This window comes from Dreissena polymorpha, chromosome 3, assembly GCF_020536995.1.
Source record: "Dreissena polymorpha isolate Duluth1 chromosome 3, UMN_Dpol_1.0, whole genome shotgun sequence".
Classification (NCBI taxonomy): domain Eukaryota; kingdom Metazoa; phylum Mollusca; class Bivalvia; order Myida; family Dreissenidae; genus Dreissena; species Dreissena polymorpha.
Window position 1 is genome coordinate 85,230,737 of NC_068357.1, and position 24,872 is coordinate 85,255,608.

Consider the following 24,872-nt stretch of genomic DNA (forward strand, 5'->3'; position numbering starts at 1 on the left):
ATTTCGATTAATAATTTGCACAATCAATTCCGAAGAGTAATCCCTTAGATGTTCTCCATGTTCAACTGATGTATTAAATAGAAATTAGTCATTTCATGTAATCGTTTCGATATTGGCAAACTTCCTTTAAAGGGGCCTTTTGACGTTTTGGTAAATTGACAAAATTGAAAAAAGTTGTTTCAGATTCGCAAAATTTCGTTTTAGTTATGATATTTGTGAGGAAATATTAATACTGAACATTTACCATGCTCTAAAATATCCATTATATGCATTTTATGACGATTTGAAAACTTGTCAAGCGTTGCAAGGCGAAACGATTGAATAATTTGGAAAGTTCTGTTGTTGTCGTTATATTTTGGGAAACTTAGAGTATTGCTTATATAAGTCAAAATAATATCCGCTGATAGAATGAGCATGGATGGCCGAGTGGTCTAAGCGGGAGACTTTTTGCTCCAGGACTCCAGGGGTCAGTTTTTCGTGCCCAGTTGAGGGTTACTTTTTTTCCTTTTTTTTTCATTGTATTGTTGTGTTTTTTTTACTGGAGATTTTTAGGTCCAATGTTTAATTTTATCAATATAAAGCATTTAATGACAAGCTTCAATAATTGCAAAAAAATCTGTAAAATGGCCCCTTTAAGCACATTTATACTTCATGTTTTATTGTATTTCTGTTTTTCGGACACGCGATCATTCATAATTTATGCACACAAAACAACGAAAAGAAGACGGAAGCGATTACGTCGTCTATTCTGCTTGTTTTGATGCATCCTATTCATTTCAGTAGTTTTTAATAAATAAAAAACTTGAATAAAATAAGGAATTATTTGATAAAAGGGTACACTAACGTTCTTAACTGAAGACAGCACATGCTTAAAAATAAAATAAAAACACGTTCCAGAAAATGGATGCTCTGGAGAAGTCACTTACTCGACTACCGAGAATCGACGCCGGATATGCGACTCCTGGAAGTGACTATATGAGCGCCGTGAGACAGCGGCAGCCGACAAAACCACTGACCAGCAGTCCCGATAAGACGCTGCGATCACACGATGACGTCACGGACGTTAACCGAAAGTTCGAATATGACGATAATGGTGATGACGTGACTCTCTTAAGATGGAAATCGAAAGGGTGCGGATGCTCTAAGGAACACGACATTTTCAATAAACCAAAAGAAACTACAGAAACCGATGACAGGTTAAAATTTGCGCGGAAATCAATCTTTAGAGAGTTGACAATTCCAACAAACAACAGAAAAGTGTCAAATGTGACTGCTAAATCCCTGTCAGACGTCGGGCGATATTATACGATAAGTCCGCTAAAACTTAGCTCCTCTAATAGTGCGAGTTCCAAACGCCGCTTGTCGGTGAAGTCCATCCCGGATCTGCCAATCGATAAATCGTGGAATCCGCCGAAAATCGGCGAAGAGCGCTACCAAGAGGCCCGGAAGTCCCTTTTGAAGGGTGGTGGGAAGTTCCGGGAGCGTATGATAAAATATTTCACGAAGATCCTCCGTGGTGGGACCAGATGCCGGATAGCGACGACGACGGATATGATACGGATCTAGACAAGCAGTTAGGTGAGAAAAATATTGGAAGTTTTAATTTCCTTCCTTACTGTTTTCCTCGTTGATCATTAAAATAATATATAATATACTTTCTCCTTAAAAATAATACATTTATTGCAAAAATATCGCTTCAAATAAATGCCTCAAGCTTTCGTGTCCTCTGTTTTTAACTTGCTGCTTTAAAAATCAATTTTGATGCAAACATCAAACATTAGAACGTAAATGCACGGTTGCATCTACGATGACAAGTATCCTTAAGATGGTTTTAAAGAGGTTAAATGCATGTGCTTAAAGAGTCGTCCCATATTAGCCTGTGCAGTCCGCACAGGCTTATCAGGGACGACACTTTCCGATTTTATGATATTTTTTGTTTCAAGAAAGTCATTCCTTAGCAAAAATCCAGTTTAGGCGAAAAGTGTTGTCCCTGATAAGCCTGTGCGGACTGCATTAAACCCCCTTTTCACACAGCACGGCCCGTATAGTCTCGTATATAATTACTGAAGTTGCTTTGATCAAATGTTCTCGGAAACCTATTAACAACATTGAAAACGAAACATAGAAATACATGTCAGTTTTCTCGAAGAAATATTACCTGGAAATATAATCCCGGTCTTCTCCCAGACAATGTCGTTCGGAAATGCGACAGTTCGCATCATCACGACAATTACCGCCTGCTGAGGCTCTGAAGTATTCCTTTCAAATTATGTACGCCAATATAACACAACAATGTCCTTTTGTCTTGTATTTAAATGCCATGAATCATTTTACGAATTTTCTTGGAAACTATATGAATAATGTATAAGGTGAGTTGCTGTTTTGCAAATGCGCTTGGGAAAAAGGAAAATGATTTTCGTTCACAACGTGTTTTTTTCTAGACGATTGGATATTAAAGTAAAAAAGAAACGCTATATAAAACAAGCATAATTAATATGTAATTTATAAACTATATTTAAGAAAGTAATATTTATTTAATTTATTGAATAAACCGTTATGATATTGTAACTGTGATTTACACCAACGATTTACTGACGAAATTATTTCTTCATGATTCTGTTTTTTTATAATAACTTGATAACTATAATGATTAGTGCTTTTCCAATAATATAGTTACTCGTGATTTAAGCGGCTTATCATCTTTGCACATGTAGGCAATGAAGCAACATAATTTTAATACGCTGTATGTTGGCTTATAACTGCCTTGTCGTTCTTGCGTGTTGGCGGTTTTGCAGAAGATCGCCAACACGTGAGGACGACAAATTAAGCAGTCGAAATAATATCAATAAATCTTCTACCGTAATCCGCAATATAAGCCGTTGTTAATAATATTTTGCAACAAAAAGACCATGCTTATAAATTTTCTTTGCATTAGCACGTAAATCAGAACGAGCAGATAACTTAAAGTGTTCTAACGTGAAATCAAACAGATCTGACATCATTATCAGTACAATCCATGTGGCTTATGGTAATAATAATCACAAGCAAGCCATTTGTCAATTAAAGGCCATTTCATGTCATAAGCAAAATGTTTAAAAACTTACATGATCGCTTCTTCGTTACCGGATGTTAATAACATGTTCTATTACTTTCAACTTGACTTTTATATGACCTGTGTAATGTGTGTCACTAATATATAAGCCTGCCTATGCGTGTTTGAAGCCAATTACGTTGTCTGACGTTAGTCTTTTAATGATTTCCTTGTATTTTTCCGTCAGGTCTGGAGCTGATAGCAGATGAGAAACTGAGAGAAGTGCTAGAAGATGGGGTATTTCCGGAGTACAAGCAAGAATGTCGTAGATTTTTTAGCAATCCTAATTCCTACTTTCTGCGACACTGCCTCGATGAAGATGTAACAATGAAATACCGATACCTCAGCAAAAGTGACGCCAGAACACTGTCAAATCTAATCAAGGTAGAATCCGTTGAAAAAATGTTTGCACATATATTTCTTACAGAAGATGTGGTATTCAGATACTAGTATTTAACCCATGTATGCCTAGTGGACTCTCCCATTCTTCTTTATTAGATCAATTTATTTCCAAAATTAGGGATGTCTAGTATATTTATTTCTATATTTAGAATATTTCTTACAGAAATTCCTTTAAGCAAACAGCACAGACCCTGATGAGACGCCGCATCATGCGGCGTCTCATCTGGGTCTACGCTGTTTGCCAATGCCCTTTTTCTAGAAGCTATGCATAAATGGGTTAACATCTGCTGTAAGGTCCGCTCGATTGCTTAAACATAACCCGGAATTTTTAATTTCTTATTAACCCCACCGAATACTACAATATTCGTGGAATGGTGAATGGTTCAAAAGTATCCATGCACAACTGTCATTGAATTGAGTTTTGATAAAACTTTTGTTTTAGCGCATTCTGAAAGACAGGACACTAACGCCAACATTATTTCAAATTGCATAATTTATATGTTCTATTTTTAACATTCGGTACTGAACTTATGATGGACGAAAGTACTCGCCAGAAACTTTATACGAAATAATTCTTTAAAACAACTGCATTTTGCACAGTCGTTTATGAAGCTAATGAGCATACACAATGAAACATATGTCTTTGCTATGTTGCTATGGTTTCCTCTTTGCGTATACAGACTGCAGGCCATATTTTCCAAATCCTTGTCTAAAGAAAGGATCCCGTTTATTATAATTGTAAACAATTGATCTTATGCGCCAATACATTACTGTTGGATGTTTTTTCTGTGAATATTATAGTAGCCTTTGTGATCGTATCATGTTTTCTGTGTGTAATGAATACACAGACAGTATTTTGTGTTTTCATTGTTATTGTTGTTTAAAATGTGCCTGGTTCCCATCTCAGAATCACCTAACGCTAGCGAGTCTCGATCTGGACGATAACGGTTTGGGAGCCAGAGGTATGCAGTACTTTTGCGAAATACTCAAAGAAAACAAGCATCTCACGGACTTGGTGAGTTTCACTCAATGTTATCAAGCGTTTGGAATGTAATGACAACTTTGTAATTGCAGTTTTGTTAATTACGCAATGTATGGTAGCATCATGTGTGCACCTGATGATTATATACAGTATTGATGTGTTCACAATCAAAGTATACATTTTTGTTGCTTAAAAATCAGTTGTGATTATAACATCATAATCAGTTGGTTTCCGTAAAATTAATTAATTACTGTTATGTTAATGTCTTTTATACTGTCTTATTTAAATTTGATGAAAACTTGTTTACGTTACCTTTGCGAAAAACTTTATTAGCGTTTGGGCTGTATGTGATGCACACGTGTAACAAGCATGCTCAACAATTTAAAGAGGAACGAAACTATGCTGTTTTATATACTTTTTTTCAATGCGAAACATATTATTATTTGTCTTAGGTATCAATTTCTTATTTGCGTATGTATTCGTTAGTTGAGACTTTGTTAACCCAATTATACTAATTTAAAGGAACGACGCATTCGTGTGATGATGCTACTTAGATTATACCAAGCCCGATTCTTCCGATACTACTTTCATATTATGCGAACTTCCACCCGATACACTATGTCCTACCTAAGACTTGTCTTGGTCCTAAGAGGATTCCATGGTTACCATGACCGGTTTCAGATCCTTTCACGAAACAACCTGGGTCCCTCGGGAGCCAAACACCTGAGGTCGGCGCTGATCACCAACTGTTTCCTTATAAAACTCGACATCTCCGGTAAGGCCCTTGTGTATGTCTTTCATACCATGTGTGTTGTAGTTAACATGACATATGTACAATATTCATGCTTTCTTGCTTTCTGTTTTAGTATGTTATTGTGTAATGTAATAAACACACGGATTGTATACAGGCTCTGTGATTCGTCAAATGTCTCCTGTAGGGTCAATTCCAATAAAGTTGCACGAGGATAACATGTGGCTGCATTCGATCACGTTTTGCGAAAATTGTGTGCATGTAGTTTCACAGTTTACGATTGGCTGTGAAGCAATTATTGTGTGCATGTAGTTTCACAGTTTACGATTGGCTGTGAAGCAATTATTGTCGCTATTGTAACGCTGAATACGTATTGTTAATACATGACAGAAATTGCCATTCATTAAATCTGCTATGATAACTCTATTAACGTTATTGGGTGGGTTTAGGCGTTATGGAATGCACTTGTTAACTTTTCGTACTTCAGTGTATGACATAGTCACACAAATGTATCATACATGTACATCGTTTAATCCATTCATAAATCAAATTAATCAGACAGGAGTTCAGTTAGGTACAGTCCGTCGCACTAATTGGTATCTCACGACCGGTGGATACATGTACATGTATGATGCATAATCTGTCTCAATGATAATTACAGCTCATGTTTTGTTTTCCAGTAGAGTTGATAGGAAAGTACTAATCTATGTACTAACATCTATGTATGAGCTTTTAATACAGCTTCAGTATAAACACATGCACATTTTGTGTGATATGGTGTTCAGAGAGCAGTAAAGTAGAAAATCAGCTTGGAATTGTTCTTTACCGTATTGGAACATTCCGTATAGAGGTCCCGTCCGTATCATCCGTCCGGTCAGTCTGCTGTGTCAATTTTTTTTATGAAAAGCATATTTTGTCTACGTTTTTAATAATAAGATTACTTACATTATCGGGGCATCCCGTATGTAGGTCCCGTCCGTATCATCCGTCCGGTCAGTCTGTGTGTTTAATGAAAAGCATATTTCGTCTATTTTTTAATTACAAGATTTATAAAAAGACTGAACACTTCTTTGTTTTGCGTGTGTTTTATGAATTACGTTACGGTTTTTCCGTCTAGCAAAAGAGGACTTCTTTGGTCGCGGACCATATTCACAAAGGCGCAGAACAATTTAATTGAAAAAAAATATGTATCTTGTTTAATATAGAAAAAAACGTTCACCATCAGAAAAGAATGTTTTATTATAACGTTAATTTAAACGGTGATTGAATGTTGAACGGTTTCGATAGTGAACGAAGCCTCTAAGAAAAGCACCCAAAGTAAATCATGATTTTTGTTTAAAACAGCGGCGATATTTGCAAGATTTATCCATCCGATCAAGATAAGTGCACATGATTTCATGTACACGTTAAACATTTATCGGCAGTCAGAAAGATCCAGGTTTAACCGCGAGCAGGATACGCAACCATACTGCTATTTTTTCTTTCTTATTTCTTTTAATGGCAGGACGACGCATCAGTCCCCATGGTTCAAGACCGGTGTCTAGTTTCCTTCATCGCCTCTTGAAACCTCTACTTTACGAGAAACCTATACAGTCATAAGCAGCTAATTTTAAATCGTAAACATAAAGTATAATTTTGGCTAACCATGTAAATAACACATGGCCATATTCTCTTCGCAAATTAAGGAAATGAACAAACACCATTAGGACCATATACGCACTCAAGACATAAACAAAAACAGACAAACCCTCTTAGCTACATGTACTAAACTACTACAACCACAACCCGATACCCCCAAATAGCATAGCTAAATCATAAATATTCGAATATTATATATATGCATATGACGAATATTTGCAACAAGTACATTGAACCGACATCCATAGCTAACCAGTCATAACAAAACGAAAAACTACGCATTATCGTCTTAATATAGAAAAAAAAGAATAACTTGTTATATTAAACATGGTAAATATAACACAACAAAAATGATGACATGTGAACAATTTCAATGCGGTGGACATTTAAAACTACTTATAATCATCTCTAGGAAGTAAGAGTATAAAATATAGCATGCATAACTTGGAATTCAAAGTCGCATTTAACGTACACTATGAATAAAGTATGGAACAAAATAATCAAGAAAACTTAGCTGCTTCAGACTTAAATAAAAATTCAACCACTGAACTTCACAGTAAAGGAATCGGTACAATTTAGGACCCCACATCACATCAACTAAACAACTGGACTAAAAAATAAACTAAATATGTATTGACCTTTATCATTGCAATATTACACGCATAATAATTTCACCGATTATTCACTTAGGGGCGTGAGGGCGGATTTATCACGCTTTATTTTTTCTTCTCCATAACGTATACCCACCTCGAATGGCGAATCAATAGATTTGCAACTCATATAAACTCCAAAACGAGAAAACCGTGATTTTTTCGCGCTAAGCCCTAAACAAAAACCCCGTTCATTTTCCCTCTAAAACCTTACCGTAATTTATCTTCTAAAACAACCTGTACAAAACCAATACAATACCGTATTTTATTTATTTATTTTTTACAAGTACATGTGTAAATAATGTTTGTATAGACTTCAATGGTTTATATAAAAAATCGTTACCGTATTAAATTTTATATAACTAAATTACCTATCTATTATTCTGCTTTTGCGCGTGAGGGACTATTTCCTGGTAGTAGTGGTAAAGCCAGTTCACACTTATTAGGCCTCAGTCTCACAAAACCGTATTTATCGTAACGAGAATAATTTCATTTCTTGCAAAAAAAACAAATCTAATCAAAAACGAGTGTATCGAGGATATTGAATCTAGATTTGAAAATCATATCATAGTCGACTTAACATTGATGCTTATGTATAACATTGACGTCTTGGTCGCTAGTTAGACATATGAAAATCGTAGTTAACGATTGAATGCTTGAATGAGTCATTCAAGCGTTTAGGGATAAGAGAATTGTTGAAGACTTATTCTATTGCTCGTGAATTCCTTTTCAAAGGTCGGATGAAAAGTTGACACAATAACATCATTTTTGAATAAGAAAAGTACATGTTATCATCCTTGACCTTTAATATGTTTTGCAATGGATAATTCCCGGTATTAGCGACTAGACTGCAATGTATCAAGTTCAAAATAGATTCGTACAAGGTGTTTAAAATTCTTTTTTACATCGTTTGCAATGTATCGATTAAGAAATTGCTTTTTATGTATCGTGTATTATTTGTTTATATTTAATAATTTCCAGAGAATAACTTTGGTGAAAAAGGTGGAAAGTACTGCGCTGGCATAATTGAGGTAACAATACAGTTAACACGTTACTTTGAAATGTGTATTGTTTGTTCGCGCACTTATTGAAGTAGTTTCTTTTCAAAGTAAATGGGTAACGAAGTATGGACAGTGCTAGCAACAATTAATTTAAAGAACTGATTCAAAAATAATGAACAAGTTTAAATTTATAGTAATTGCATGTACAGAAAAAAAAATACATGCATAGGGTATGTAAAAACTTATTATAAAGGACATTAGTTTTCATTGAAGTCAGGCTGATTGTAGTTGTACATGCTTATATTTAAAAAAGGTTGTTCCAAATCTTTAAATTAATTAAGCTTAGCAAATTTATAAAATTATATTTGTTTTAGATATTTACAAAAAGGAATGTGAACTTATTGTTTATCTGAACAATTTTGTTTAAATTGAAAAATAAATTCTCACGTTACATATTTAATCAAACAAAAGACTTAAGACATATGCAAAACACCCATTAAACGTGTAATAATATATCATTAAAAACATGCAGAGAGAGCGTTTAACTAACCAGTTAATGACTTGATTCGTTCGACCATATGCACGTGTGCGTTTACATTTGCAGGATAACGTTTCCATAAAAGAGCTCAATATTTCCGGAAACTACATCGGTGACACTGCTGCCATAGCAATCGGAAAAGCACTCGGTAAGCAGATTTATAAACTGCGAGGAAAATAAATACATCTTCTTTGCGATCTATTTAGATTTTACTGTTGTTATGTGCTTCTCTTGTCTTTATTTCATTAAGTCTCTGCTTGATGAAATCTATTCGACTATCTCGTACTTTGAACAGAAGCTTTACAAATGTCGTAATAGATGTACAAGTAATTTAATCAATTGTTCATTTTAACATTAATTTACCACTATTCAACCGCGTGATTCTATTTTTTAATTACTTTGTGATAATCCTAATCATCATTAACAACAACAACAATGGCAATATAAGCATCATTATCATCATCATCATAATCATCATCATCATCATCATCTGCATTTTCGATGATCGTTGGCGCATATATTTTTGCGAATGTAATCAATCCTAAGGTGCTGGATGTGTTGGGTCAGTTTAGTTTAAGTCCCTATTCGCTTTATGTATTTTTGCATTTCTATAGAGTTAGTTTTTTAAATGTAGTAATCAAGTAACAAATACTATGTGTTCTTGATTCAGGCAACAACATCTCTCTCCGAAGCCTGGACATAAGTTGGAACAATATACGAGAGAACGGTGCGATCAGTCTGGCAAACGGACTAAAGGTTAGAAGACCTTGAAAGCGGATTACAATTAACATTTCTCCTCAGATCTTTCATCGATAATTGATTCCATTTGTATTTTCAATATTCAAAGGAAGTTTTTAGTTGTACTGGTTGTTTTTCACGTTAATGCAGTAGTACGTAATGTAAAAGGCATTTTCAATTAATTAAGACCATACATGTTTAATTTAGGTCCATGAGACACTTTCATTTAAACAAAAAAAGTATCTAATAATTTTAAATGGATATGGACATTCAACAAAAACATACTTGTTACTATGTATATTGGCTGTGTTTTTTTAAACCAAAATGTCGATTCTGCCAAAGACTAAAAAAAAATATAATCAGTGTCTAAGTTAAGGACCATAGAAAAAGTCTCGACTTAAGTCTAGTACCCGACTTACAATAGTAATTATTTTTGGGCCTTTTTTTATACTAATCTTATATCGATTGTTCCCACTGATTTGGGTAAAGAAGACCGTCAAATGATCTGCTAAAATCGTATTAATTTTGATGACCTACAGACCGACCTTTTATTCAAACTCAATGTTAGAAACCTGCCCTGGTAAAATTTATTTCCATACGGTCATTTATGAAAAGATTATTTTCCCGATGGGAATTATTCCTTGTGTAATTAAGGCGATACTTATCAAAGGGGTATAGTGGTATTGCGATGGACGTCCGTCCGTCTGTCTTGTCCAAAACTTGTCCGTTCTTTACCATTTGCAAATAACAACAACGAAAAAATGTGCAGATAGTGTTGCTCTAGATATGAAATTGTGCATTTGTGATTTTATATATACCAATTTACTAAGTTAACAATTACGAAAAAATATGTCCTTATGTCAACTAATAAAAATGAATTAAGTGCATGTTTTATAGAATGTTGTTGTAAAATGTATATCTCCTAAACCAAAAGAGGTGACAACTTGACACTTAATATGTAAGTACAACTAATCAGGAGGAAGAGCACTAAAAACAACCGTTACTCTTGCCGTCACATTCTCGTTTGCCCTTTTTAGTTTTATTACTTACATTTTTTCCGAAGCATATGTACGAAAAAAACATGAACTTAAAACTTCTTAAGTATGAATATCCAATTGAGGGGATGTGAAGTTCGCAAGAGTCATAACTTGCTCTTCAACATTTATTGAGTTATTAATTGTATCGCGTTCGGAGAATATCTTGAACATTATAAAAGGTATCAATTGCGAACTTAATATGTAAGAAGGTCTAAATTAGTTAAAATTTAATGCACAGTGACCATAACTCCTACTTTTATAATTTTACAGTTATTGACCTTGTGAATATTCATGCAGAATTTGTTTTCCAGTTCATATCATGATTATCATATAAGGTACATGTATCGAGACGTAACTTCATAGTCAGGAATGTTTGCAATATAAGGAAACCAGTTATTAAAGCTGAACTGTCAATGCCCTCTGGCAAACTTGCATGCGGAAATGAGGGGTATTTTACACACGACAGGGGCAGTTTAAGTTAAAAGGGGCCTTTTCACAGATTTTGGCATGTTTTGAAGGTTGTCATTAAATGCTTTATATTGATAAATGTTAAAGTGATATTATGGGCATTTTTCAATGTTGAATTGAGCTGAAAAGAATTAACAGGTCAAAAGAGTTAGTTAAAATGTGGTTACTGGACAATTATCTGCAACTCATCTTGCTACCAGTTGTTTATAAAAAATATATATTATATTCCATATTTTACGCTTTAAGTCCTCTAAGCCGAAATGATCCGTAAAACAAAATAGTGTCTTTGTGTTGTATGAACGAATCTGCACTAAAACTAAATTTAGATTCACATGGTAAATCGAATCATTTCTGTCGTCAGTTGTCAAAACGAAAGTACGGTTGATATTCAAATGCATTCCGGGATATTGTTGGATTATTGACGCAAAGCGGCAATAATACACAGTAGCCAATCTTCAGCCTAATTTGCATATTACTGCAAACTTCGGAGCACTTCTGTCTACGCCGCAGAACTTAACTCTCTGTTAACGCAATTTGATTGGGTGTTGTGAAAATGTTAGTACATGCGCATTGAAAATGCACGGAAATAGCCGATCATATCGGCTATTTCCGTTATTTAACGGTGAATAGGTTGTCAAATAGTGCGGGGTTAACATGTACACAATGTCTTGCTAAGCTTTTCTTTTTCAGGATATGTAGTAACAAAATGACAAACCCAATTATTTTTTAACGTTCAGTCTATCTAACATTTGTTCCTCTCTAGGGATAAATGCAACGAATGCGCATGAATCTTTCCCGCGAATTTTTTCCCGCGAAAGATCACGTGACCCACGCTTTCTGAAGACCGAGGACGCCATCTTGTCGTAAAGAAATCAAGCAAAAATCAATACATTCCTGTCAAAAGTAAGTATTTTTGCGGTGACAATTAGTCGTAAGTTGAAGAGTATTGTGTTTTGTATACATTGTGCATGCTATTTATTAATCTTTTGCGTTAGCGTTGCTGCATTTCGCGTTTATTTGTCGAAGAAGTGACCTGGCAAAGACGATGACCATGAAATGATATTTTAAAGCATTTGGGGAATTTAAGGGCTGTGTTGACAATACAGTGACGTTATTTTTGTGAGTCAACACTGCACTGAGACAATGTAAATGTTGGTGAGTTTTCTCACGAGTTGCTGAATCCACAATTTGGCATTAAAAAAACAAACAATAAAAGTCCGGATCATTCAGGCGAAAACCGAAGGCTAAATATAACTGAGCTGAGATCCGGTGTAACATCTGCCACGAATATTCTATATTATTTGATAAAGATGAAATAAAAATGTGAAACAAGTTGCATGTTTGCGTTTCCCCATTTTTCATTTGAAGCTCATCTGGAGACCAGGAGTTATTGCACAGAATTTGACGCTGACTTGCTTGTAAGGGTGCACACTTGTTCACTGAATTTCCCCCAAATACTCCCAAAATTGTTAAAGCCTTTGTTGTGAACTAATGCAGCTGAACTTATGTAAGAAAAATACTGCTTCCAGCGAATTTGACCAATTAACTTTTGCTTCAATCAGAGACTTGCAATAATGTTTAATTAAGTCTCAGCCAGCTTGCGATATCAATTCCTGTCCGCGACTAAACTTGCCTTCATGACAAGCAAGTTGCACATTCAGTTACTCTCTTTGTTGTCACAGTCTGGTTTTAGTGATGCAGTGCGGTAATTTTCCCCAACATTGTTAAAGCTAACAGCTCCTGTTCCAACCTGATGCAATTTATTATGTAGGAAAATATTTGCTGCGGATAAACTGAACAAGTTCAAGTTTCTTGTAATCGGAAACTTTGAATTAAGCCACGGTCAGGTTGGTAATTTGATTCCTGCTTCGGGAAGTATTCTCAAACTGTCAAAGCTGCATCTACTTGTTGTTGGGTAATTCTGGCAATTACTGCTTCTTAGGCCTTCAGTTACTGTTTTTCCAGTTTAATATCACTTCACTGATGTGTTTTATGATAGTTTAATTTGGAAATATTTGAAATGATGTTTTTTACAAAACAGTTTTGTTTCCATCAGTTTGTTGTTACCTGTATTTGAATATTTCTTGAGTTGTACCCCTTTTGCTAATTTTGCCTTCCTTTTGAAACATAGTCGTTTTTTCTAAGAATTCGGCCTATTTCAAATCTACTGGCTATTGGCAAGATTGTTCAACCCAGACGGTTCCATTATCAATACAAAACTTTTGATACATCTAGAATGTACTTCATGTATTTGAAATGTTATCTGGTCTTGAGAATCATGAAGTTCAACTTTATTTGAGAAATCATGGACATGAAATACACTTGAGAATCATGGACATGAAATACACTTGAAATACACTTGAGAATCATGGGCATGAAATACACTTGAGAATCTTGGAGATGAAATACAATTGAGAATCATGGATATGAAATTTACCTGAGAATCATGGAGATGAAATACACTTGAATATCATGGATATGAAATCTACTTGAAAATCATGGACACAAATTTTTCTTGCTAATCATGGAGATGAAATGGACTGTAATATCATTGACATAAAATTTACTTGAAAATCATTGACATGAAATTTACTTGAAAATCAAGGACATGAAATGTACACATTGCACTTGAAAACTGTGAATCTTGGACGTAACTAATCACTTAAAAAACAAACAAAACCTCTTAAGAAACAAGCAAACAGTTAATAGTTGTGTCTAATTTCTGAGCCATTGTTGACATTTAGCTGTTGAAAGTTAATTTGAGATTAATGATATCAACCATTGTGATATTCATGACAATCAATCAACTGTTTAATGGTGTTGAAATTACCTGTTGATATATTAAAAAAAAATATTCATTAACATTACGACTTTAGCTATTACGCATAGCCTACAAACCCATGAAAAATGGCATTTGCACTTTTGTGCTGTGCCGACTTTAGTCAGTCTGCAGAATGTTTACCAGTTGAAGCAAGGGGCAAGCAGTGTGTCACCAGTTGTTTGATGTATTTGATAACTGCATGTCAAACCAATCCAGTGAGCATGCAAACTAGCTGTCTAAATGATATTCTCTTTGCTGGTAGTCACATGTGCTCTGCTTTGTGTGAGGCAACATGCACCTCAGGGTTGATTGATCCAGAAAATTTGCCATGTCGTTTGGTTTACAAAAGTAAAACCTGGTATGTAGTACACGAGGGTGTCAAATCTGGTTTCATACAAGGTAACTCTCTCTCCAATGTACACACCAACCATACACTTGGATATGCCTTTAGAGAGGCATGCCTTGAAGCTCGACATAAATGGAAAAAAAATTATCATTGTATTCAGTGGTATGTCAGTTGGCATTTATTCTGATGGGGTTCACTTCTATGTATTTGACAGTCATGCACGTGGAAGCAATGGAATGAGTGACCCAGATGGAAAGTGTGTTCTTGGGGTCGTTAAATCAGTTGATGAACTATGTCTTTTTCTTCAATCATTGGCCAGTTCTGTTAACTCAAACACAGACAGTATGCAGTTTGATCTGCACACATTTGAATTCCCAACGAGGTACCGCTTTACCCCATTTAGCATAGAAATTCTTGACAGGCGGCAGGGGTTTACTGTCAAGAGAGTTCAGAAGAGAGTCGCTAAGCAGGATAGGATTTTTCATGCAAAGATGCTTAAACTGATGGATGGGAAGTCCTTCAGGAATGTTGTTGATGATCGGCATGATTCAAGTGGTTGCTCTGAAGTAACTCCGGGTTCGGGAATACAAAACTTACTAGAAGGCAGAAATTTGAGAGTTCTTGTTGATGACTTGCATGTTGACAAGTCACCTGGTGTGTTGGCTGGTTCTAACTATTCACAGGAGGAACTGATTGCATGTTTCACAGCGCTTGTTTCAAGTGGGCCCAATTATGTTTGTACCTGTTGTACTCAGACATTCTTTTCTCATAGCATGAAATCAGTAGATAAGTTGCAACATGACAAAAAAGCTACAATTACTCGTTATCTTACTAACTTGAAAAGTGTAGACGGGTTTGAATGGATTTGTCAAGCCTGTTTTGCGGCTGCTAGTCATCAGAAAATACCTAAATTTTGGGTACATAATGGCCTCAAATTTCCTGATAAACCAACAGAGTTGGACCTTTCGAACTTAGAGGAAAGATTGGTTTGTCCAAGGCTACCATTTATGCAGCTAAGGGAGATGCCTAGGGGCGGACAAATCAATCTGAAAGGTAATATTGTTAATGTACCTGCTGATGTCAACAACACAATTAAATCTTTGCCAAGAATGCTTAATGAAAATGAAACAATTATGTTGAAACTAAAGCGCAAATTGTCGTACAAGCATCATGTTGCTTTTGAAAACATTCGCCCAAATAAAGTATTCAATGCTGCGAGATGGTTAATTGAAAACAGTGTACTGTTCCGAAATGAAGGGATAGTTGTCAATGAAAATTGGCTACAATTTCCACATGAAATACCAGCCTTGAATGAACAATTGGAAGATGATGGAAGTGCTAGTACCAATGAAACAGGTGATGGTTGGACTGAGGATGACAGCTGCAGAGACAGACTTACTGGTAATCTCGATACATGCCTGCAAGCGATGGACTTTCGCGAGTTTAATCAGGTCTTGTCAGTAGCCCCAGGTGAAGCAAATTCTCCAATCAGTATATTTCAGGACATACATTCTGAGGCACTTTCTTTTCCTGTCATATTTTGCAGCAATGCTAGAGTAACGAATGATGATCGTTTTGTGCCTCTGCATTATAGTGAAATCTGCAAATGGGAACTCCGTAATGTTGATAGGCGTGTTGCATTGTGTGTGCCAAACATATTTTTCAAATTGAAGCGGCTACAAATAAAACAGATCAGAGACAAGGTTTCTCTTGCAGTGAGGAAATGTAAAACAAAGGGTGCAACTTTCACTGCTGGTGATATTCTTAGTCCTGGTTTTGTTGAAAAACTTACTATGCAAAATGATGGCTACCGAGTACTTCGCACACTTCGTGGCTCACCACCTTACTGGGAAGCATCTAAGCGTGATGTGTTTGCTATGATTCGTCAGCTTGGCATTCCAACCTGGTTTTGTTCTTTTTCGGCAGCTGAAACCAAATGGGTGGCTTTGTTGAGGTCACTGGCGATGCTGGTGCAAGGAAAAGAGCTTTCCACAGAGCAAATAGATAACCTGACTTGGTCTGACAAATGCCTGTTGATTAAATCTGATCCTGTAACATGTGCTAGATATTTTGACCACAGGGTTCAGAACTTCCTGAAGCATGTTCTTCACCACAAATCGCAGCCTATCGGTGAAATACTTGACTTTTTCTACAGAGTTGAATTTCAGCAGCGTGGGTCCCCGCATATTCATATGGTGATCTGGGTTAACGGTGCACCTGTACATGGAGTATCTTCTGATACAACAATAGCTGCATTTGTTGACAAATATGTTTCATGCTGTAAAGATGATACCATGCCTGAATTGATAAATTACCAGACCCACAGGCATGCCCCAACTTGCAGGAAAAATGGCAAAAGCCTCTGTCGCTTTAACTTCCCGATTCCTCCTATGCCAGAGACTATTGTTCTACAGCCGTTGATAGCTTCTGAAGGGAGTGTTGAAAATGCTGGTATGTATGAACAGGTGTTGACTGTTCTGAATGATAAACAGGCTGCAGGTGATGCTTTGTCGTTCGATGATTTTCTTGGAAAGCTTGGTATTGATTACGACACATACCTTCGAGTAATACGATCGTCTTTGACTCGGGCAAAGGTATTTTTGAAACGCTCTGTCTCTGAGAATAGAGTGAATAACTATAATTGCGTACTGTTGAAAAGTTGGCAGGCCAACATGGATATCCAGTATATCCTTGATCCATTTTCATGTGTTTCATACATTGTTTCATACATTTCAAAAGAGCAGAGAGGTCTTTCTAACCTTCTCAGTGATGCATGCAGTGAGGCCCAAAGGATTGATAGTGATGTTAGACAACAGGTTAGGAGAATTGGCAATCAGTTTTTGTCTAGTGTTGAAATAGGAGCACAGGAGGCTGTATATCTGGTCCTTCAAATGCCACTACGTAGGTGTTCAAGGGAAGTGGTGTTCATTGATACAAAGAAGACAAACGATAGAACAGCTCTTATAAAACCTTTGTCTGCTCTGAAAGAACTACCAGCAAATTCCAAAAACGTGGAAATGGACAGTGTCTTGAAAAGGTACAAAAGAAGGCCAAAGGTTATAGAGCTTTTGTGTTATGCTGATTTTGCATCTTGGTATCAGCTATGTCCAAACACTAAAGAAAAAATGCCTATATCTCGTGATGATGGTCAAGAATTGCTTGAAACAGAATATGAACATGACACAGTTGATGAATTGGATGTCGCTGATGAAGAAGTACACTTGGATGTTATACAATTTGCCTGTGGGGTTCAATTGAGAAAGAGAAAGCGTCAAAAGGTCTTATACAGCCACGTCACACCGTTAAGTCAAGATGCGGAAGAACATTACCGGGAAAAGATCATGCTGTATTCACATTGGCGGGATGATGAAACTGATCTACTAGGGACATACCAGTCATTTGAAGAGAGCTTTGATGCCAAGTCAGACGAAATAAAAAGCAATCAATCAAAGTATGAGAAAAACGACGAAAGCTTCTATGAGAGCATAAGTGAAGATCTGGAGTCTGAGCAATTGTATTCTGCAGTTCATCCCGAGGCACATCACCAGGAGATGATCGATCAAGAAGAGACCTTGTTGAGATCCGAAATGCATGGTTGTTTTGATCCTGGGCCTTCTGCAGCAGTCGAGAATTATGATCTTGGTGAAGATTTAGGCATAAGCAGAAAACATGCTTGTAGTGGAGTGTTGCCTCAACAAGAAATGGACAATGAAAGGTTTTTGGAGAATGTTCGCAAATTGAATTGTGAACAAAAACGTTTTTTTTACCATATCCTGCACAAAGTCAAATCCAATTCATTACCGTTTTACACTTTCTTGTCCGGAGGTGCTGGCTGTGGCAAGTCCGTTGTCATTCGTTCCATCAACCAGGCTCTTGTGAAGTATTACAATCACAATCATGATGAGGGTCCAGATACTGTAAAAGTGCTGTTGTGTGCCCCCACAGGAAAAGCCGCACACAATATTGGCGGCAGCACAATACATTCTGCTTTTTGCATACCAGCTTCACAAGGTTTTCAGTTCAGACCACTTGATATGCAGCAATTGAATACAATGCGCTCTCGCTATCAGGCTTTGAAAGTTGTCATCATTGATGAAATCTCCATGGTAGGTCGGGAAATGTTAAATTTCATCAACTTAAGATTGCAAGAAGTGCAAGGATGTGCTCGTCCTTTTGGGAGTGTTAGTGTCCTTGCAGTTGGTGATTTGTTTCAGTTGAGACCTGTACAGGATGCTTGGGTTTTTTCACAAGTCTACAAAACGCCACAAATGCAATGTATGGGAACAAACTTGTGGGTAGACCTTTTCGAGTTTTTTGAATTAAAAGAGATTATGAGGCAAAAAGATGATCGTGAATTTGCACTGCTTCTTAATAGGCTGCGGGAAGGGAATCATACAACAGACGATTTAGCTGTACTTGAAAAGAGGCAAGTTCAGAACTTGGCTTTGAGTGATCATGACAAAGACCATCTTCCACATTTGTTTTGCACAAGAGCTGATGTGAATGCCCACAATAGCACTGTCCTAGGCAGTATGCCTGCCTCAGATATTTTTACAATAAAGGCAATTGACACTGTTTCTGGAAATATAGGTAATGCATTGCATGCTAGCATCCTTTCAAAGATACCAGGGGACCCATCAAAAACAATGGGCCTTCATCAAAACCTTGAACTTGGGGTTGGTATGCCAGCTGAGTTATGCTCAAATATAGACACTGCTGATGGTCTTACAAATGGTGCATCTGGCTTGATAAAGCAATTTGACTTCAGGGTTGAAAATTCATCAAGGTGCAGTATTGTCTGGGTTGAGTTTGATGATCCGACTATTGGCAAAAAGTGGCGTGTCAAGTACAAGCATTTGTATACCAGTGCAATCCCTTTGGCATGGACACCAGTACTTGAGGTATGTCGAAACTTTGCTTTCCGGCATTACAAAACATACCTTATCATTCGTCGCCAGTTTCCATTGTATTTGTCTGCAGGCAAAACAATCCACAAGGCGCAGGGCTCTACCATCAAGAGTGGAGTTTTGCATTTTGGCAAACGAAAAATAGATCATATCCACTATGTTGGCCTTAGTAGAATGAGTAGTCTATCAGGCATCCATATATTGGAATCAAATTGGAAGAAAATCAGCATTTCCACTGCTGTTGAAGCAGAGATGGTCAGACTTAGGACACAGAAGCAGATAGTGGAGTCTTTGCCAGATTTGCATTCTTACGGTGACAGTGTAATGAAAGTCTGTTTCCAAAACTGTAGATCTTTAAGAAAGCACATTGGTGATGTGAAACAAGAGCATAACATGTTGTGTGCGGATATAGTTGGATTTGTCGAAACCAGGCTTTCTGGTGAACTTGGTGAGAATTTTGAAATTGATGGGTTTGATGTTTTGTCTTCAGACCATGGTGAGTCTGCACATGGTCTTGCTGTTTACTATAGACAGGGTGTTGAAGTTAGTCACTCCTCATTCAAAACAATATCAGGTATAGAGTGTGCTGTTTTGTACTTGCCAAATGACATTTTACTATGTTGTGTGTACTGTCCACCAAACATTGCCTCTATTGCAAATTTTTCAGACTTCTTATCTGTGTTTGGAGACAGGGCATCAGCACTTTTTTGTGACTTCCTTAATGATAACATGAAGCTTGTGTTAATGGGTGATTTCAATTTCAATTATCCAGACCGTGGAAGGATTGCGAAACTTTTTAGTGAAGTTCTTGGTTTGAAGCAGCTGATTGATTCTCCAACAACCGAATATGGCAGCTGTCTTGATCACATTTACACCAGTTTGCAAGAAAGTTGCTTGAAGGACTTTGGCGTGTTGGAGACCTACTACTCTGATCATAAGCCGTTATATCTTGCATTTACACAGAGTGAAGTATAGAACCATGCAGCAGCGCTAGCCAAATCTTAACACATTTTGTATATTGTTGTATATATTGGTTTTTGTTTTCTATACCAACTGGAATTGTACAAATAACTACATGTATTTTGTTTTTTTATTGTATATCATGCATTTGCCCTGATAGATAACGTGTGTATATTTTAAAAGTCTTGTTGCTAAATATTTCTTGTTTGAATATTTGTTTTTGTGAGTAACAGTGCCAATGCACTCTGATTTATGGATCTTTATACTATTATTATTATTTGCAGATGTCTATTGGACTAGCTTTTGGAAATCGGGCGTCTGGCCCATACAAGACACCTATGAGGGTGTGCATTGTGGCGGTGGATGAAGAGCCGTCCACATTCAGAGGGAAGGATGGCACAGAGCGAAAGTTGTTGGCGTGTGCCGTCAGCGACGGCTGTAAAGTGGTTGGAGTGGTCTGCTATGCGTCCAACCTGTTTGGACGGCTCAAGGTATGTCAACTACCTTATTTGTAACCACGCCAAGCATAAGTTTGCCATGGTTTGTTTCATTGTTGGGAGTCATCTTGCATTCTGTCCGTTTCTTGATCATGTAGTTAACAAAAGATTGCTCAGGCCAAAAAAATGGTTTCGTTTTTTATTTCATTTTGTTAGTCATGTTTGTTTGCCTATCTGTATATTTTTGTAAAAATATTTCTCCAATGTACAGTTTCGCTTGGTTCAAAGTGGCCACATTCTCGGTTAACCCAAAGCTTTGATACTTGCAGTGATGTTGTATTGGATCGCTTATCACATACCCACATCACATGACCTCATTTGAACTTGAATTGACCTCATTTTGGACTTGGACTCATTTTGAAATGGCCAAGTTACTAGTTTGAACTGTTTAATCTGGCATCGATACTACTTGCATAGAAGAAGACAAAATTTGACAAGTGGATTTTGTGACAATGCCATTTTGGCGACATTGCAACGTTCTGTGACAAACACTTGTTAACGCCTAAGTTACATTCCTTTGAGGATATTGACCTTAGTTATTATAAATATCAGATTTGTTGAAGGTCTTATCGTAAATTTAATTTGGACACGCAATACCAGAGACTACAATTATTAGTAATGTCTTTGAATTGTTTGCTACACAAACAGATTGCAATTTGTTTGTAAATTAAGCTTTATCTTAAAAATTTCAACTTATCAACCCTATCTTTTATTGGCGTAACTAAAATTAACATGTGTCTGTTGTCCAGGTTGGATCATCCATAGCGATGAGAGAAGTCATCCGGAAGACCGATGCACGACAACCGTATATCGTTATGACAGAAAAGTCGAAGGTATTTGCAACGGCTGCTGTAAGCCACCCAGCCAGCCACACGGACGAGGGGACCACCCTTCTCAACCCTCTGCCGGCAGCAGATGTGCCAATAGCAACGGCACTATCATCTCCATCAAAACAGAAAAACAGCGTGGTGGGGAAGATTGTTCAGGTATAACACTCCCAACAATACTTTGCGTTTTAACTCAGGCTGTATGGTATTACATTTATGTCTTGTATTTGAATACATTTGTACAAGAAATTGTACCTTGACTATACAGTTGTTGATATTTAATACAAACATCGAATCTCTGCAATATTTCATTAATTGAATATCCAAATAAGAACTTCCTTACAAAATATAGGTTTTAGTTGTACTTCCTGGCTCTGCAGGTAATACTGGGAAAACCTTGGTTTTAGCAAGTCATTCAGGGTTATAAGAAACATTATCCTTTGCCCAGATAAGCTGATTTCAGGATTTTGCCCGCACAGTGAAAATCCACACAGAGCCGATAGTTTCCAAGCCTAAGTGAACAAGTATGGTGTCCGTCATTGTTATCTGTCGTCCTAGTTTCCAAGCCTAAGTGAACAAGTATGGTGTCCGTCATTGTCATCTGTCGTCCTCAACAATTTCTTTGAACGGCTTCCCTTCCTAAATGGCTTGGCAAAAAATTGATAAAACTTCATAGGAATATTCCTTGCTTAGAACTCTCCTTAAGGTTGTTCTGGTCTGTTGATTAGTTAATTAGGTCATGGGGGTACATACAGGAGTTTCAATAATGTCAATTTAACAATTTTTTCATAGGCCGAAGTCCTATAATTTTCATTTTTTTTTTGTAGCATCTTTTGGAGGTCCTCTTTCCTCTCAGGTAACCTGTATTATATAAACTAATATAAACATAACTGGCCCCTCAGGTTTCTTATTTATTGCTACTATGCTGTTTTAGGAGGAAGCACCCCGGACCGTTCGGATCAATGATGAAGAGGTCACCATCAAGGTGGTGAAGGTGGAAGACTCCACCTCCAACTGCAATGTCACACTGTGGAGGGCCGCTGCCGCTGCAGATGTGAGGCCAGGTGACTACATCCGTGTCACAGACGTCATAGTCAACCATTACAATGGTTCAACAAGCCTGTCCACTACTGCTAGAACGAAAATTGAGGTAATTTAACATCCTGCTTGTTTTCAAGTTTAATCAAGATTGAACATAGGGATATCATGATAATCTCTGTTCAAGTTATTGTCATTCATTGTCTTTGTTGGACAGCTTTCCTCAGATTTATTCCTTAGCAACTGTAAAGGCATTTACTTAAATGAATAAAATTAGGTATCATTTATTCATTCCACATGGAGCTAACATAACCAACACCACCAACCAGTCCATCTTTCAATATATAATCAAAGTATGCCTTAATTTTGGTCAGGATTTTGTTTAGCGCTAAAAGTTGCTTAGCAAACAACCGTATTGCAAAAAGTGGCATCATCCCGTGGTCACAATTGACGTATCGCGATATACGCGCACTGTGCTTAATCAGCCATTAATCAGCCAATGAAAAAAATCGATAGTCTTCAGCCCGGCGCTGCTGGTCCGACATTCGCACCTTTTTACCCTTGAAGAGTATTCATAATACATTTAATTTCTCAAATTAGGAGGGCTTGTTCACTGAAACAAGGTTGGTTTTTGTTCTTTTTGGGTATTTTAGTATTTTCGCGGGCGAGTGTTTCTATTACCTCCCCTGTCTCTAAGCACAATTTACAAAAATCTGCCGTACTGTTTTCCTGCTCAGACAATAACGTTAGAGTAGTCTCCCTAAAAACACAGTGCGCGTAGCGTCACGATACGTCAATTGGCCCCATCCCAGAGACCCATAGTTTTAAAAATGAATTACAATAGGGAAAGCTTACAAAATGACTGAAAGCAAGAGGCCAAATCTTTCATATTTTTTTAAAGGCATCATCTAGTGATTCCCAACAAATATTGTTCAAATAATGCCCCTGGGATTAAAATTGGCCTGACCCAGGTTTCACCAATTCAACAAGAAACTGCAATATATCTTATCTTGTCAATGAACTGAGTTATAGGAATTGTACTTGTATGCAATACAATTACATCCATGATGCATTTATATCCTTCAGAAAACTGAAGTGCCAGTGTCTGAACGCGATGTGGTTGTTGTTGGCGCTTGTGTCGACGGTGCTACAGTCGATCTCCTATTGGATGATGACACTGAAGTGAAAGTGCCTGTGGTCATGATGCAGGGGTTAGTTGGGGACGAAGACATTGAGGAGGCATCTGCAGCAGGCTTGCAAGTGCACATAACTTCGCAAGGGCCGGATATCGTGAGCCTGGAGCTGATCGAGGAGGCCTTAATGCTTGGGTGAAAGTTTTCAGACATGCCTGAAGTTCAGGTTTTTTGAAAGGCAATTTTTTTACTTTTCTTAAGTAATTACTATTGAAAGTACCGCCATTTCATACTTTTCTGGTTTTTCAATATTTTGTACTTTCACCCATGTTAATGTGAAAGCCTAACTTGTGCACTACTCGACTGACTCTGAATGGCTAGTCATTCTTTGTGCAATTTCATTGCTGATCTCACTTACCTGTACAATAGTTGAAAGGCATAATGTTTTGTTTTTTCTGTTCTTGTCATATTTGTTCAGTTGACCACTCAATTTCTACTAAAAACATCTTGAAAAAAAGGAACATATTCAATTTATTTCAATTACTGGTCAATATATGCAAGCAAGTTGTGTTTTAAGATAAACTGAATATTTAATCATTGTTTGAAATCCATGTCAGCCTCGATATCAGAATTCACTCTTTGGTAATCTTTGCAAGTCATACCTTCCCTAAGGTTTTACCACTTTATCTCATCATCATTTATAAAAGTTACATTGTGGAAAGTTGCATGTAAAATTACATGGTGGAAAGTTGCATATATGCAATAAACAAGATAGGAAAATGACACTTCAATATATATTTTTACTTTATTTAATGTTCTTGCTAAATGTTCTTGCAAGAACCGTCACACTAGCTCAATGAAAATACACATGTAGTGTTAGTTCATTATTTTGCTCAGGCAATTGTTTTATTTGTTTCAACCTTTGAAGGTGGTCTGGTGCTGTTTTCAATTTGCTGGTAATTAGGCCAACACAATTGTTTGTTTCTGGTAACATTGCAAAAACTAAATAGGTATGGGGGTATTTTTAACTTTTTTTTTTATTGATTG

The 24,872-nt window shown here is 36.8% G+C and overlaps 1 protein-coding gene across 1 annotated transcript; it reads left to right on the top strand.

Annotated features, from left to right (window-relative positions):
- Nucleotides 1–21,589: 21,589 nt before the first annotated feature.
- On the top strand, nucleotides 21,590–24,590 carry LOC127871104 (uncharacterized). The gene is made up of 3 exons (XM_052413789.1): nucleotides 21,590–21,813; nucleotides 22,589–22,804; nucleotides 23,779–24,590. The coding sequence occupies exons 1-3, from the start codon at nucleotides 21,595–21,597 to the stop codon at nucleotides 24,022–24,024; spliced, it is 681 nt and encodes a 226-aa protein (XP_052269749.1). The 5' UTR covers nucleotides 21,590–21,594; the 3' UTR covers nucleotides 24,025–24,590.
- Nucleotides 24,591–24,872: the final 282 nt, after the last annotated feature.

Coding starts and splice junctions, on each gene's coding strand:
- LOC127871104 (XM_052413789.1), top strand. CDS start 21,595: ATGAGAGAAGTCATCCGGAAGACCGATGCACGACAACCGTATATCGTT. Junction 21,814..22,588: donor TGGTGGGGAAGATTGTTCAG/GTATAACACTCC, acceptor ATGCTGTTTTAG/GAGGAAGCACCCCGGACCGT. Junction 22,805..23,778: donor CTGCTAGAACGAAAATTGAG/GTAATTTAACAT, acceptor TATATCCTTCAG/AAAACTGAAGTGCCAGTGTC.